The sequence below is a fragment of the Boleophthalmus pectinirostris genome, unplaced genomic scaffold, assembly GCF_026225935.1.
Source record: "Boleophthalmus pectinirostris isolate CB_2022bp ecotype Guang Dong unplaced genomic scaffold, ASM2622593v1 HiC_scaffold_16, whole genome shotgun sequence".
NCBI lineage: Eukaryota > Metazoa > Chordata > Actinopteri > Gobiiformes > Gobiidae > Boleophthalmus > Boleophthalmus pectinirostris.
Window position 1 is genome coordinate 25,318,690 of NW_026571095.1, and position 14,062 is coordinate 25,332,751.

At 47.0% G+C, this 14,062-nt stretch overlaps 1 protein-coding gene across 1 annotated transcript in view; it reads right to left on the reverse strand.

Moving 5' to 3' along the window:
- Window positions 1-7,015, reverse strand: part of LOC129408239 (spidroin-1-like) — a gene marked incomplete at its 3' end in the record, with an annotated part of 12,689 nt that extends 5,674 nt beyond the window's left edge. Inside the window, exons 1-4 of the mRNA XM_055151361.1 lie at window positions 6,953-7,015; window positions 6,326-6,535; window positions 5,365-5,848; window positions 4,052-5,102 (exon numbers count right to left, since the gene is read on the reverse strand). Coding sequence (XP_055007336.1) covers window positions 4,052-5,102; window positions 5,365-5,848; window positions 6,326-6,535; window positions 6,953-7,015 — 1,808 coding nt within the window. The remainder of the gene's footprint in view (window positions 1-4,051; window positions 5,103-5,364; window positions 5,849-6,325; window positions 6,536-6,952) is intronic.
- Between the last annotated feature and the right edge of the window lie 7,047 nt (window positions 7,016-14,062).

Here is a 14,062-nt window from a genome sequence, read left to right on the forward strand (position 1 = left end):
CCCGTCCTGTCCGGTCCTGTCGTCTCCTTTTCCTCCCCTCCTTGAGTCGTCACCTTACCGTGGTGGAGGGGTTTTGGAGCCTGAATGATCCCAGGAGCCGTGCTGCTGGGGGACGGCTCACACCAAGAGCGGCTCTCTCTCTCCTCCTTCTCTCTCTCTCCCTCCTCCTCTCTCTCTCCTCCTCTCCTCTCTCTCTCTCCTGTTCTCTCTCTCCTCTCCTCTCCTCTCTTCACATGTATGATGTAACAAGAAACAATAAAATCCGAGTCAGAGTTTACAGTTTGACAGCGAACGAGAGACGAGGGGATGAAGAGAGAGAGAGACAGACGTGATGAAGAAGCACAGACAGAACCCACACCAGAAAAAAAAAAAAAAAAAACCCCGACCCCACCCACCACCCCTCTGCCATAAATAAAGTCTGAAACTAAACTTGCTGATTTAAATTTTTCATTCACGTGAAAATTAAATGATGAAATTTGAAAGTGTCTGGGCGAGAAGAGAACATGAACATGAATCTGATATCAGCAATAAAAAAGTATCTGTACTCTACACGGACTTCCTCAGGAGGTCCTGGTTTAGTTCTGGTTTAGACCTGGTTTAGTCCTGGGTCAGTCTTTGTTTAGTCTCGGTTTAGTCCCGGTTCAGTCCTCCTGGTTCAGTCCTTGGTTCAGTCCTGGTTCAGTCCTGGTTTAGTCCTGGTTCAGTCCTGTTCAGTTCCTGTTCAGTCCTCAGGGTTTAGTCCTGGGTTCAAGTCCCTGGTTCCAGTCCTGGTTAGTCCTGGTCCTCAGTCCTGGTTCATCAGTCCTGGTTTAGTCCTGGTTCAGTCCTGATTCAGTCCTCGGTTTAGTCCTGGTTTAGTCCTGGTTCAGTCCTCGGTTTAGTCCTGGTTCAGTCCTCGTTCAGTCCTCCTGGTTCAGTCCTCGGTTCCTCTCCTCTCTTCTTTCTCTCCTCCTCCTCTGCTTTCTTCTTCTTCCTCTCCGCTCCTCCCTTCTTGTTCTTCTCCTACTCCTCCCCTGTCTTCTCCTTTCTCCTCTTCTTCCTTCCTCTCTTCTCTTTCCTTCCTCCTCTCCTCCTCCTCTCTTCTCTTCATCTCCTCTTCCTCCCCTCTTCCCCTGTCATCTTCCTTTCTTGCTTCTCCCCTCTTCCTCTCCTCCACTCTTTCTTCCCTTCTTCCTCCTACTTCCCTCCTTTCTTCTTCTTCCTCTCCTCCTCCCCTGTCTTCTTCCTTTCTTGCTTCTCCCCTCCTCGTCTCCTTCCTCTCCTCTCCCTTTCCTCTTCCTCTCGTTTCTCTCGTCCTCTTCTTCCTCCTCCTCACTTCTTCCTCTCCTCTCTTCTTCCTTTCCTCCTCCTCTCCTTTTTTCCTCTCTTCCTCCTCCCCCTCTTTTTTCTTCTTCCTCTCCCCTCCTCCCTTCTTGTTCTTCTCCTACTCCTCCCCTGTCTTCTCCTTTCTTGCTTCTCCCCTCTTCTTCATCTCCTCCTCCTCCCCTCCTCTCTTTTTCTTCTCATCCTCCTCTCTCTTCTCTTCCTTCCCTCTTCTTGTTCTCCTGCGCTCGTCTCTTCTTCCTCTGCACCTTCTCCCTTCCTCCCACCTCCCTCGCATCCTAAACTTCTCTTTTCCTTCTCTCCTCTTCACCTTTTCCTCCTCTTTTCTTCTTCCTCCTCCTCCCCTCCTCGCTTTCTCTCTCATTTCTTTCTCTTCTTCGGTCTGCACCTCTGCTCTGCTGTAAGCTCTTATATTACAATAACATGCCCTCAGACGTTCACATATGTGCTTGTGCTGTTCCACACTCATTACAGCGGTCAGATATGCTCTGCACAAACTGCACTGGACTTGAGATGAATGTTAAAGGAAAAACTTTGTATTAATAGATCAAATAATCATTAGATGTAGAATTTACTGCTGGAGGTCTTCAGTGCAGCAACCTAGAACTTTACAAGCTGCGAGGATCCAAAGGCATCATCTGGGGAACCATCTTGAGCAAAATTTGGTCAAGAGACGGCCAAAGCACTTTCATTATTCATTCATTTCACACTCAGTTTTGATGGAGGACACTTTAGCGTTTGTTTGTATAATAATGGCGTATTGGCAGCGTTGCGGGGAATCGGTATATAAACTTTGTGCTCCCATATAGCCTATCATATGAGCCGATGTAGAAGTGCAGTGGCGAATGATTTTACTGCAGACAGGAAACAGCTGACGCGATCGCGCTCACAACTTTACAGCCTGTGGTCCGCAGACATAACCCGCCGCTCTATAGGCTACCAACCGACCTATCAGTCGATCTGTTGTATTCGGCACCATGTACAGACAGAGATTGATATGACATGATATGATATATCATGATATGATCTAGATCGTCGAGCGGCAGGCTTATAATAGGCGACGACTCGTGATCGTCAGCAATACGCTGCCGTTGCGATGCATAGGTTAGACTGTCATTAGACTAAGTTGTGGACTCCGGCAACAAGCTGCCCTACTAGTATCAGGACCCGCCACGGGTACTTTTTGCTATCTGCTGTTACCCGAACTCAGTGCTTCTGCTGATGTGAGGTGAGTTGTGTAAAGTTAGCTGCATGCTGTTTTTATGATGATAACTTGGGATGAGGACGGCTCGCGGTGTTAACGTGACATCGGTGCCTTTCACAATTACATAGGCACCGGGGAACAGAAGTACGGGAACACAAACAAACACAAACGTTTACATGACCGTGGAATAAATTAATTTGGCTTTAAAATTGGAATAAATAATTTAATAATTCGGATTAAAATTTTATTCCGAATAATCATTAGGAATTAAGTGTTTAATTCCCTTTAAAAAAAAAAAAAAAAAAAAAAAAAACATAATTTTGTCTGCATGAAGCTTAGGGACTGCGTAGAACGCGCCAAGACGCCAGCGTGCTTACGTAAGTGCGCACGTGCGCACTGTTGCTATCTTTGTTGCTATGTGCATCTTTCAAACATTGCAAACTTTGCAAACCCTCGATCGAGATCACAAACTGCGCTCCTAAACTTCATTTCAGGATATTTATCTACACCAGACTGATCTTCGGGATATTTCTACACAGATTGCTTCTGGCCGCCCCCTGACTCGGACTACAATTCTCTTGGGACGAAAAAGCCAGAGGTTTGTGACTAAAAGTAACGAATACTGTAATGCATTGCTTTTTGCTATAACGCAGTACTGTAAGGCATTGAAGGGGGGGGGGGGGGGGAATTAATATCTGACAAGGTACAAATGTCAGTAACACGCGTTACAAAGCTTTTTTAACCTGGGTTGAAGTGGTGGCTTTTTCGTTTCTCTTCATACAAATTAGCTAATATCAGCAGCAGTTAAGCGCCGGAGGTGCACCCGCGTAGGTTTGGTCCTGGTTTGGTCCTGGTTTAGTCTCGGTTTAGTCCCGGTTTAGTCCTAGTTCATCTCTGGTTTAGTCCCGGTTTAGTTCTGGTTTAGTCCCGGTTTAGTCCTGGTTCATCTCTGGTTTAGTCCCGGTTTAGTCCTGATTCAGACCTGGCTCAGTTCTGGTTTAGACCTGGTTTAGTCTTGGTTCAGTTCTGGTTCAGCTCTGGTTCAGCTCTGGTCCTGGTTTATATCTGGTTTATACCTTGTTTGGTCCTAGTCCTGGTTCAGTTATTTTGGTGAGAGTTATTTAAAAGTGCTGCAGTAGTCATGTAATGTCTTACATTTTAAATGCAGTAATATTGTAATGTAATGGATTACTTTGAAATGACAGTAACAAGTCATAAATAACGAATTACAGTTTTGAAGTAACTTGCCCAACAGTTGTATTACCCCACTGAAAATTCCTAAAAGTAGGGTCATTTATAATACAGTGAGATTCCTGAACATAGACAAAATCAGATTTAAACTGTTTACTACTACTCAAAAAAAATGATGAAACTGATTACATCGAAAATCAAGTACAAAATCTGCCTTTTTTGACTTAACAAACTGTCTATCTTTAAGCGGTATATACCCTAAAAATTGTAATTTTTGTAATTAATATTTTTATTTTAAACTTTTTTGTCAAAACATAACTAGTACACTAGTACTCTAGGTTTGCTGTACTCTTGTATGTGCGTCCTGTTAGTTCTGGTGTCTGACACAAATGTTTGTTCCCACAGGTCTGTGTGAGCCAAGGGCCACGACTGCTCCAGGCCCCCGGGCCTTCAGGTCCCCGGACACCCGGACACCCGGACACCCGGACACCCAGACACCCAGACACCCAGACCTCCAGACACCCAGACACCCAGACACCCAGATCTCCAGACACCCAGACCTCCAGACACCCAGACACCCAGATCTCCAGACACCCAGACACCCAGACACCCAGACCTCCAGACACCCAGACACCCAGACCTCCAGACACCCAGACACCCAGACCTCCAGACACCCAGACCTCCAGACACCCAGACACCCAGACACCCCAGACACCCAGACCTCCAGACACCCAGACCTCCAGACACCCAGACACCCAGACCTCCAGACACCCAGACACCCAGACACCCAGATCTCCAGACACCCAGACACCCAGACCTCCAGACACCCAGACACCCAGACCCCAGACACCCAGACACCCAGACCTCCAGACACCCAGACACCCAGACCTCCAGACACCCAGACACCCAGATCTCCAGACACCCAGACCTCCAGACACCCAGACACCCAGACCTCCAGACACCCGGACACCCAGACACCCAGACACCCAGACACCCAGACACCCAGACCTCCAGACCTCCAGACACCCAGACACCCAGACACCCAGACCTCCAGACACCCAGATCTCCAGACACCCAGACACCCAGACCTCCAGACACCCGGACACCCAGACACCCAGATCTCCAGACACCCAGACACCCAGACCTCCAGACACCCGGACACCCAGACGCCCAGACGCCCAGACACCCAGACACCCAGACTTCCAGACACCCAGATCTCCAGACAGACCCCAGACACCCAGACACCCAGACACCCAGACACCCAGACACCCAGACACCCAGACACCCAGACACCCAGACACCCAGACACCCAGACCTCCAGACCTCCAGACACCCAGACCTCCAGCACAGGACCTCTCATCTAAGTCCAAGTCACCAACAGACACTAACACACACTAACACACACTAGCACACACTAGCACACACTAGCACACACTAACACAAACACCCACAGACTCACGCTCACACAAATTCACACAAACACACACTAACACAGGCACACACACACACACAAAGATTCACACTCAAACACACTCACAAAAGCACGTTAACAAACACACACCTTAAACACACAAACACTCAAAAACACACACAAACAAAAACAAATATATATAAACTGCCTCTGCCTGCTGCTGATATGTTTCCACCTGCAGCTCCGACGTTCCCGCCCGCTGCTCCAGTGCCTCCTGCCGCGCCCACTGCTGCTCCCGCCGCTCCTGCCGTGCCCGCTGCTGCTCCCGCCGCTGCTCCTTTCACGCCCCTGCCTGCTACTTCTTTTAGGATTCCTCGTCTCGTTCGTGCTCCTGCCGCGCCCACTGCTGCTCCCGCCGCTCCTGCCGCGCCCACTGCTGCTCCCACCGCTCCTGCCGTGCCCGCTGCTGCTCCCGCCGCTCCTGCCGCGCCCACTGCTGCTCCCGCCAGGCCCCTGCCTGCTACTGCTTTTAGGATTCCCCGTCTTGTTCGTGCTCGTGCTGCGTTCGCTACTGCTCGCGCTGCTGCTCCCGCCGCTCCTGCCGCGCCCGCTGCCGCTCCTGCTGCGCTTGCTGCTGCTCCTGTCGCTCCTGCCACGCCCGCTGCTCCTGCCACGCCCACTGCAGCTCCAGTGTCCCCGCCTGCAGCAGCTTCACTCTTCTACCCGAACGATGTCGACATGGCCTCCACTGACGATATCTTGTCTGTTTCTTTTAGGGTTCCTGCTACTCCCCTGCCTCCTGCTGCTCCTGCCGTTCCTGCTTCTGCTCCAGTGTTCCCGCCTGCTTCAACTTCTTTCTTCTACCCGAACGATGTCGACATGGCCTCCACTGACGATATCGTGTCTGTTTCTTTTAGGGTTCCTGCTACTCCCCTGCCTCCTGCTGCTCCTGCCGTTCCTGCTTCTGCTCCAGTGTTCCCGCCTGCTTCAACTTCTTTCTTCTACCCGAACGATGTCGACATGGCCTCCACTGACGATATCGTGTCTGTTTCTTTTAGGGTTCCTGCTACTCCCCTGCCTCCTGCTACTCCCGCCGCTCCTGCCGCGCCCCCCTGCTGCTCCCGCCGCTGCTCCTTTCACGCCCCTGCCTGCTACTTCTTTTAGGATTCCTCGTCTCGTTCGTGCTCCTGCCGCGCCCGCTGCTGCTCCCGCCGCTCCCCCTGCTGCTCCCGCCGCTCCTGCCGCGCCCGCTGCTGCTCCCGCCGCTCCCCCTGCTGCTCCCGCCGCTCCTGCCGCGCCCGCTGCTGCTCCCGCTGCTCCTGACGCGCCCGCTGCTGCTCCCGCCGCTCCTGACGCGCCCGCTGCTGCTCCCGCTGCTCCTGACGCGCCCGCTGCTGCTCCCGCCGCTGCTCCTTTCACGCCCCTGCCTGCTACTTCTTTTAGGATTCCTCGTCTCGTTCGTGCTCCTGCCGCGCCCCCTGCTGCTCCCGCCGCTCTTCCTATGCCCCTCGTCGCCTCTCTCGCCAGGCGCCCCAAGCCCTCTGCGCCTCCTCCTACTGTTTCCCTCTTTGCTGCTCCTGCCACGCCCCTGCCTTCTGCTCCTGCTTTGCCCCGCTCTGCTCCTTCCGTTAGGTACCCCTGTGCTGTTCCTCGTCTGTGTCCCAAGTCCTGGCCAGCCGTTCCTGCCACGCCCCTGCCTTCTGCTCCTGCTTTGCTCACCCCTACCTCTTCTGGTCTGTCTCTCCCTGCTCCTGCTTTGCCCCGCTCTGCTCCTTCTGTTAGGTACCCCTGTGCTGTTCATCGTCTGAGTCCCAGGTACTGGCCTGCCGCTCCTGCCACGCCCCCGCCTGCTGCTCTTCTTGCTTCTCTTGCCACAGCTTGCACATCCTTCTTGTCTTGGCTTTTCTCTTTTCTGAAGCAGTAGTCCTTCCTTCTCCCTCTACTTTCGCTCTATCTCTCTCACTTCTCCTTTTCTCTCTCTCTCCTTCTTCTCTCTCCCTCCCTCTTCCCTCTCTCCCTGTCACTCTGTCTTTTGCTCCCTTTCTCTTATCTCTCTCTTCCTCTCTTTCTTTCTCCCTAGCTTTTCTCTCTCCTTTTTTCTCTTTCTCTCCCACTCTCTCCTTCTCCCTCTCTCTTTCTCTCTCTCCTCCCTTTTCTAATCCCCACCTCTCTCTCTCCCTCCCTCCCCCTTTCTCTCTAGCTCTTCTCTCTCCCTCTCATTTATCTCCTAATCTCTCCCCCCTCTCTCTCCTCCTCTCTCTTCCCTCTCTCCTCTCTCTCTCTCTACCCTCCATTTTACACACTCTCGTTCTCTCTTCCCGTTCTCTCTCCCCTCGTTTCTCTCTCTTTCTCTCCTCCTCTCTCTCTCTCTCTTTCTCCCCTCCTCTCTCTCTCTCTCTCTCTTTCTCTCTCCTGTCTCTCTCCTTCTCTCTCTCTCGCCCTGTTTCTCCCTCACTTTTCTCTCTCTTTTGTCTCTCCCCCAATATCTCTTTTCTCTTCTATCTCTCCCTCTCTCTGTCTACCTGTCTCTCTCCCCCCCTCCTGCTCTCTCTCTCTCTCTCTCTCTCTCTCTCTCTCTCTCTCTCTCTCTCTCTCTCTCCCTCCCTCTCTCTCTCCTGTCTCTCTCCTCTCTCTCCCTCCTCCCCTCTCTCTCTCTCTGTCTCTCTCTCTCTGTCTCTCTCTCTTCTCTTCTCTCTTTCTCTTTCCTCCCGTCCTGTCCGGTCCTGTCGTCTCCTTTTTCCTCCCCTCCTTGAGTCGTCACCTTACCGTGGTGGAGGGGTTTTGGAGCCTGAATGATCCCAGGAGCCGTGCTGCTGGGGGACGGCTCACACCAAGAGCGGCTCTCTCTCTCCTCCTCCTCTCTCTCTCCCTCCTCCTCTGTCTCTCTCTCCTCCTCTCCTGTTCTCTCTCTCCTCTCCTCTCCTCTCTTCACATGTATGATGTAACAAGAAACAATAAAATCCGAGTCAGAGTTTACAGTTTGACAGCGAACGAGAGACGAGGGGATGAAGAGAGAGAGAGACAGACGTGATGAAGAAGCACAGACAGAACCCACACCAGAAAAAAAAAAAAAAAACCCGACCCCACCCCACCACCCCTCTGCCATAAATAAAGTCTGAAACTAAACTTGCTGATTTAAATTTTTCATTCACGTGAAAATTAAATGATGAAATTTGAAAGTGTCTGGGCGAGAAGAGAACATGAACATGAATCTGATATCAGCAATAAAAAAGTATCTGTACTCTACACGGACTTCCTCAGGAGGTCCTGGTTTAGTTCTGGTTTAGACCTGGTTTAGTCCTGGGTCAGTCCTCGGTTCAGTCTTTGTTTAGTCTCGGTTTAGTCCCGGTTCAGTCCTCCTGGTTCAGTCCTTGGTTCAGTCCTGGTTTAGTCCTGGTTCAGTCCTGGTTTAGGCCTGGTTTAGTCCTGGTTCAGTCCTGGTTCAGTCCTCGGTTCAGTCCTGGTTTAGTCCTGGTTCAGTCCTGGTTCAGTCCTGGTATAATCCTGGTTTAGTCCTGGTTCAGTCCTCGGTTCAGTCCTGGTTTAGTCCTGGTTCAGTCCTGGTTCAGTCCTGGTATAATCCTGGTTTAGTCCTGGTTCAGTCCTGGTTCAGTCCTCGGTTCAGTCCTGGTTTAGTCCTGGTTCAGTCTTCGGTTCAGTCCTGGTATAATCCTGGTTTAGTCCTGGTTCAGTCCTGGTTCAGTCCTCCTGGTTCAGTCCTCAGTTTAGTTCTGGTTCAGTCCTGGTTCAGTCCTCCGTTCAGTCCTGGTATAATCCTGGTTCAGTCCTCGGTTCAGTCCTCGGTTCAGTCCTGGTTCAGTCCTCGGTTCAGTCCTGGTTTAGTCCTGGTTTAGTCCTGGTTCAGTCCTCGGTTCAGTCCTGGTTTAGTCCTGGTTTAGTTCCTGGTTTCTGTGTTCTGCATTCTGGAGAACACAGCTTCACAGCAACCGGGTGGGTGCGCCATCCTGGAAGTCACTGGATCACAAAGCCTGGACTCCCGTGACAACCGAAGTTGTGCAGAGTTGCTCAGAAGTGACACCGAGGATGAAGAATTCAATGGATTTAGTGATTTGGAGTGAGATGGAGAGTTTGGTAAACTTATGTTCTGTTGTTTATGCTGTAGTTATCTGAAGAACTGTTCATATATGACGTTAACATATTAACGCCTATTCAGCCTGTTGTTCTTTATTCTATTGTTATTTTTTCTGTACCTTGCCTTTGAAGATGAAACGTTGGTTCCTGGTCCTTGATTTTATAAAATAAATTTCCCCTAAAAAGTGTGACTGTGACGGAGCGCCTGTGTTGCCCCGTCATCTCCCGACTGGCGCGTCTGCATCTGGCCAAAGAGCGCGCGACGCTTCCTTCCCTCCCCGTTTTGCGGAGCTAAGCTCCGATAGACTGGTTTATGCAGGACCGCTCGTGTGTCTCGCGGTCCTGTTTTCCCCAACATCTGAACGGTTTCCCGGCTAGTGCGTTCGAGGTGCACACTCGACGCCGACGCTGCTTTCCTACCTGCAGCAGCCTCCGCGCCGTTCTTGAGTTCAGGGCCAAACCGAGGCACTTCCTGGTTGTGCTTTAAATAGCGCATAGTGGCGCGCTCAAGGGGGACATGTGATCATGGACTCAACCATTGTGGTCTATTTGGGGTCATTTGTGGGTTTTTGAAGTTGTTTAATGGAACTTATGTTAACCTTATGAGGGGTTCTTTAAGTTATTTTTATTATGTTTATTTCCAAGTTGATTTGTGTTCCTCAATACAATTTTGCTTATGTTAATTCCTTAAAAAACCCATTTTCGTTAATTGGTTAGCCCGGGGGGAGGGGCTAAGGGGGTATAAAAGGAGGGAGCTCCGGTCATTTGGGAGTGGGTATTTGGCCTGACTACGTGGGTGCTGGCAACTGTAAGTGATTAGAGTACATATGTTTGTAAATACTTCTGTCTACCACCTCATTTTTTTTGGTCACTGTAAATATTTCACTCTGCACTTGGAGCTGTGGTGCGAATAAAAACCCACATAAGTGAAGTTTTTTTGACTGAGCCATCATTTTTACATTTATTTCGAATGAACCCGTGACAGTGACGTACAGTCCAGTGCGACTTATATATGTTTTATTCTTCATCATTACACATTTTTTGGCTGGTGCAATTTATATTCTAGAGTGACTTATAGTCTATAAAATATGGTGTATATAAATAAACATAACACTTTTGGATAAGAAAATGAGTGTAGACTTCACACCCTCCAGGTACCACACTTTGAACACATTCACAGTCACAGGTGGGAGACACATTATTTTGGGTATAGAATCTTGGCTTATATAAAACTGGGGCTTTTACTTGGCACCTGAGCAGCTGGAGCAGATGATGACTACTGTACTATCTAAACCAATGTGTGGCACCGATGTGGTCGAGGAGCTAGCATTAACGCTCAGAGAAAATATTCCCTACATGAGACAGTGCTGTAGGTCTCCGGCTGGACTAAAAACACTAATGAGAGGTTAGTGACGCTGCGGAGACAGGAGCACATAAAACTAAGACCTGACTCTAATGAGGCACAGAGGAAACTAGTGATGTTTGTGATCACTCTGGTTTGAGCTAAAACATGGATGACTGTTGTGTTACAATGCTATTACCTCCTCAAAAACATATCTGGAGTCGTGTTTTGTTTCATCCACACGTCTGAGTAATCTTCCATTATTTTTCTTGTACTTCTACGGCGTATTAAAGGTCCCATATTACACAAAACTGACTCTTGACTCGCTTTTCTGCATAAATGGAAAAAAGAAAGGATTGTTGAGGGGGAGTGGTGAAATAATGAGGCTCTATTCTGCCCATATGGAAATGTGCTTAACCCACATATTTACAGACGGGAAGCAGAGGAGTCGTAGTGAGCGTACAAATAGCTGATATCCTTATTTCCAGGCGTTCCTTTGGTAATGTATTTAGATGTACTTTCATATTTGAGCTAAAGTTCAGCAAAATGAGCAAAAATCTTCAGTCCGGACATTTGTGACACTGAGGGACATGAGGACACTGGACAAGTGCTCTGCATCATGGACACTCCTGCTCACCCACTGCACCAGACGATAGAGGGACAGATAATACTCCCTACAAATGTACAACAACTCACCCACTCCATCAGACTACAGAGGGACAGATAATACTCCCTACAAACTGTACAACAACTCACCCACTGCACCAGACTACAGAGGGACAGATAATACTCCCTACAACTGTACAACAACTCACCCACTGCACCAGACTACAGAGAGACAGATAATACTCCCTACAAATGTACAACAACTCACCCACTGCACCAGACTACAGAGAGACAGATAATACTCCCTACAACTGTACAACAACTCACCCACTGCACCAGACTACAGAGAGACAGATAATACTCCCTACAAATGTACAACAACTCACCCACTCCATCAGACTTCATAGAGACAGATAATACTCCCTACAAATGTACAACAACTCACCCTTATGTAACAGATAATACTCCCTACAACTGTATAACAACTCACCCTTATGTAACAGATAATACTTCCTACAACTGTACAACTACTCACCCTTATGTAACAGATAATACTCCCTACAATTGCACAACAACTCACCCTTATGCACCGATACATTGATGTATTAGGACTGTTTACTGATCATAGTTGGTCCAGAAAGTCTCATAATGTTTGAGCTTTCAGTACAAAGTTGTTCTGCTGTTACTTAAGAGGTAAAGAACATACAATATATTTTGGGTTTAGGAAAATAAAGTCGTTGAAGTATTTTTAGTCCCCGCACTGGTATCGACTGATATTGAAATCGATATCAGAACTGAAAAAGCTGGATCAGAGCTTCCCTACCCTTATGTAACAGATAACCTTATTACCATATTTTTACCTGTGCATATACATTTATATACCTTAATTATGCCTTTTTTGACACCAGTCTCTTGCTATTTTTGCTACTTATTTGAATTTATTATTACCATTTATATTTTTGTTGTTGTTGTGATGTGTGAGCTACTGTGTCCAAATAATTTCCCTTGTGGATCAATAAAGTTTGTCTAAATCTAAGTCTAATTAATTTAAAAATATTTGCTTTTAACCAATTCTACATACAGTAAATGCAAACTTTCTCAAATAATATATATGCTTCATTTTAATCTCTTATATGCTCTCACAGCTATAAAGTTTACATAATGTGAAGAAATCCTTTTTAAACGCTTTATAAATGCATAACTTCCTCATGTATGCAGAGTGCAGTTGTAAACATTGGCCACTAGGGGTCTCTCTCAGGACTCGCAGACAAAGAGGTGAATTGCTGGCATTAGACAATTAGAAAGTGTTTAGTTGAATGTTTAGCACGTAGGAAAAGGAAATGATGTGGTTAGAAAGTCGATTGGAAAGGAGCTGCACGCTTGTTAACACTTGAAATTCAGCAGAAAGAACGCGTTGTCTCTAAGATTTAAATGACTTGGATGTGTTTGGTTGGAGTGAGGAGTGCAGTGCCTAAAAACACAGCAAGTGGAAAACAATATTAATAGTACTGACTTGTAAATTAAACTGGTGACATATTCAGGGCTTGTCAGCAGATGAGTCGGGGTCCAAAAGTGGGTCTAAAGAGGTCGGATTTTTTATTTTTTTTGTGTCTCTCTTACCTGAAGCATAAATGTTACATGAATGCTATTTAAAATATATAAATATGCTATTGCAATATAATTAGGGAAAAGGTACATTAAAAAGCAATTTATCATAAAATAAAGAGGACAGCATAGCATGGTTCCGAAAATGTGGGTCAAAACCAGTCCATTTTCAGATCATTTGGAGCCAAAACACTGTCTTCTTTAAATATACACAAACTTTCTTTCTTTCTCTCGCTTGTGATTTCACGGAAATACAAAGATGAAACTGGATAAGTGGAAGAAAATGGATGGATACAAAGTTGAAACCCTACTAAGTATTCTTCATAGAGATGCGCAGTAGCATACTAGTTGTTGTTGGCTTTACCATGACAGCAAATCTCCTCTCTGGTCTCTGAAAGTTGTGAAAGTCCTTATATAAACTCATCTTGGTGAATAATTAGAATGCTCTGAATTCATAAGTAAGGAATAACTTTGGATCACTGAATTAGTTCTGTTTTCACATTTTTAGAGGTCCTCTGTTACATAAAACAGATTCTTGTGAGCTTTAAACCATGCAAAACCATACCTGGAGTTGTGTTTTGTTTCATTCACACATGAGTAATCCTGGTTTATGAGTCTGTCTACATCTCTAAATCTCAGAAAGCTCTCTTCCACCTTGTGATGTTATGTAGTTGTAACTTTCAAGTTAACATTTGTCATTTCAGTAGTTGCAATTCCAGGTTTGAAATCATCCAAATGATTCTAGTGAAGGTGAATGGAGTTTAAAAACACACAGGTTCATTTGAGAGAACAACTCAACCTAAATATGCAGGTTTGTGTCTTAAACATGTGTGAATGATACAAAACAACTCCAGATTGCAAGTCTCAAGTCTTTGATCTCAAGTCTGAGTCAAGTCCCAAGTCAAATACAGGCAAGTCCAAGTCAAGTCTCAAGTCACTTCCCCATAAATCCAAGTCAAGTCCCAAGTCGTCTGCTTTGAGCATCAAGTCATTTCAAGTCTTTAAACCAAAGTACCAAATATAGCTTAGATTTTAGCAATTTATATGAATTTTAAACTAAATAGCACTTTAAAAAATCATAATATATTTATATATGAGTATTTGCAGAGTATGTAAGAGTTGTAGAAAGTAGTAGTAGTATTTTTTTTTTCCTTTTTAAATGTGTTTCTCAGGCCTCAAGTCCAAGTCAAGTCCAAAGTCACTGACCTTCAAGTCCAAGTTGAGTCCAAAGTCTTAATCCATTTTAACAAGTCAAATTCTCGAGTCCTAAAAATAGTGACTCAAGTCT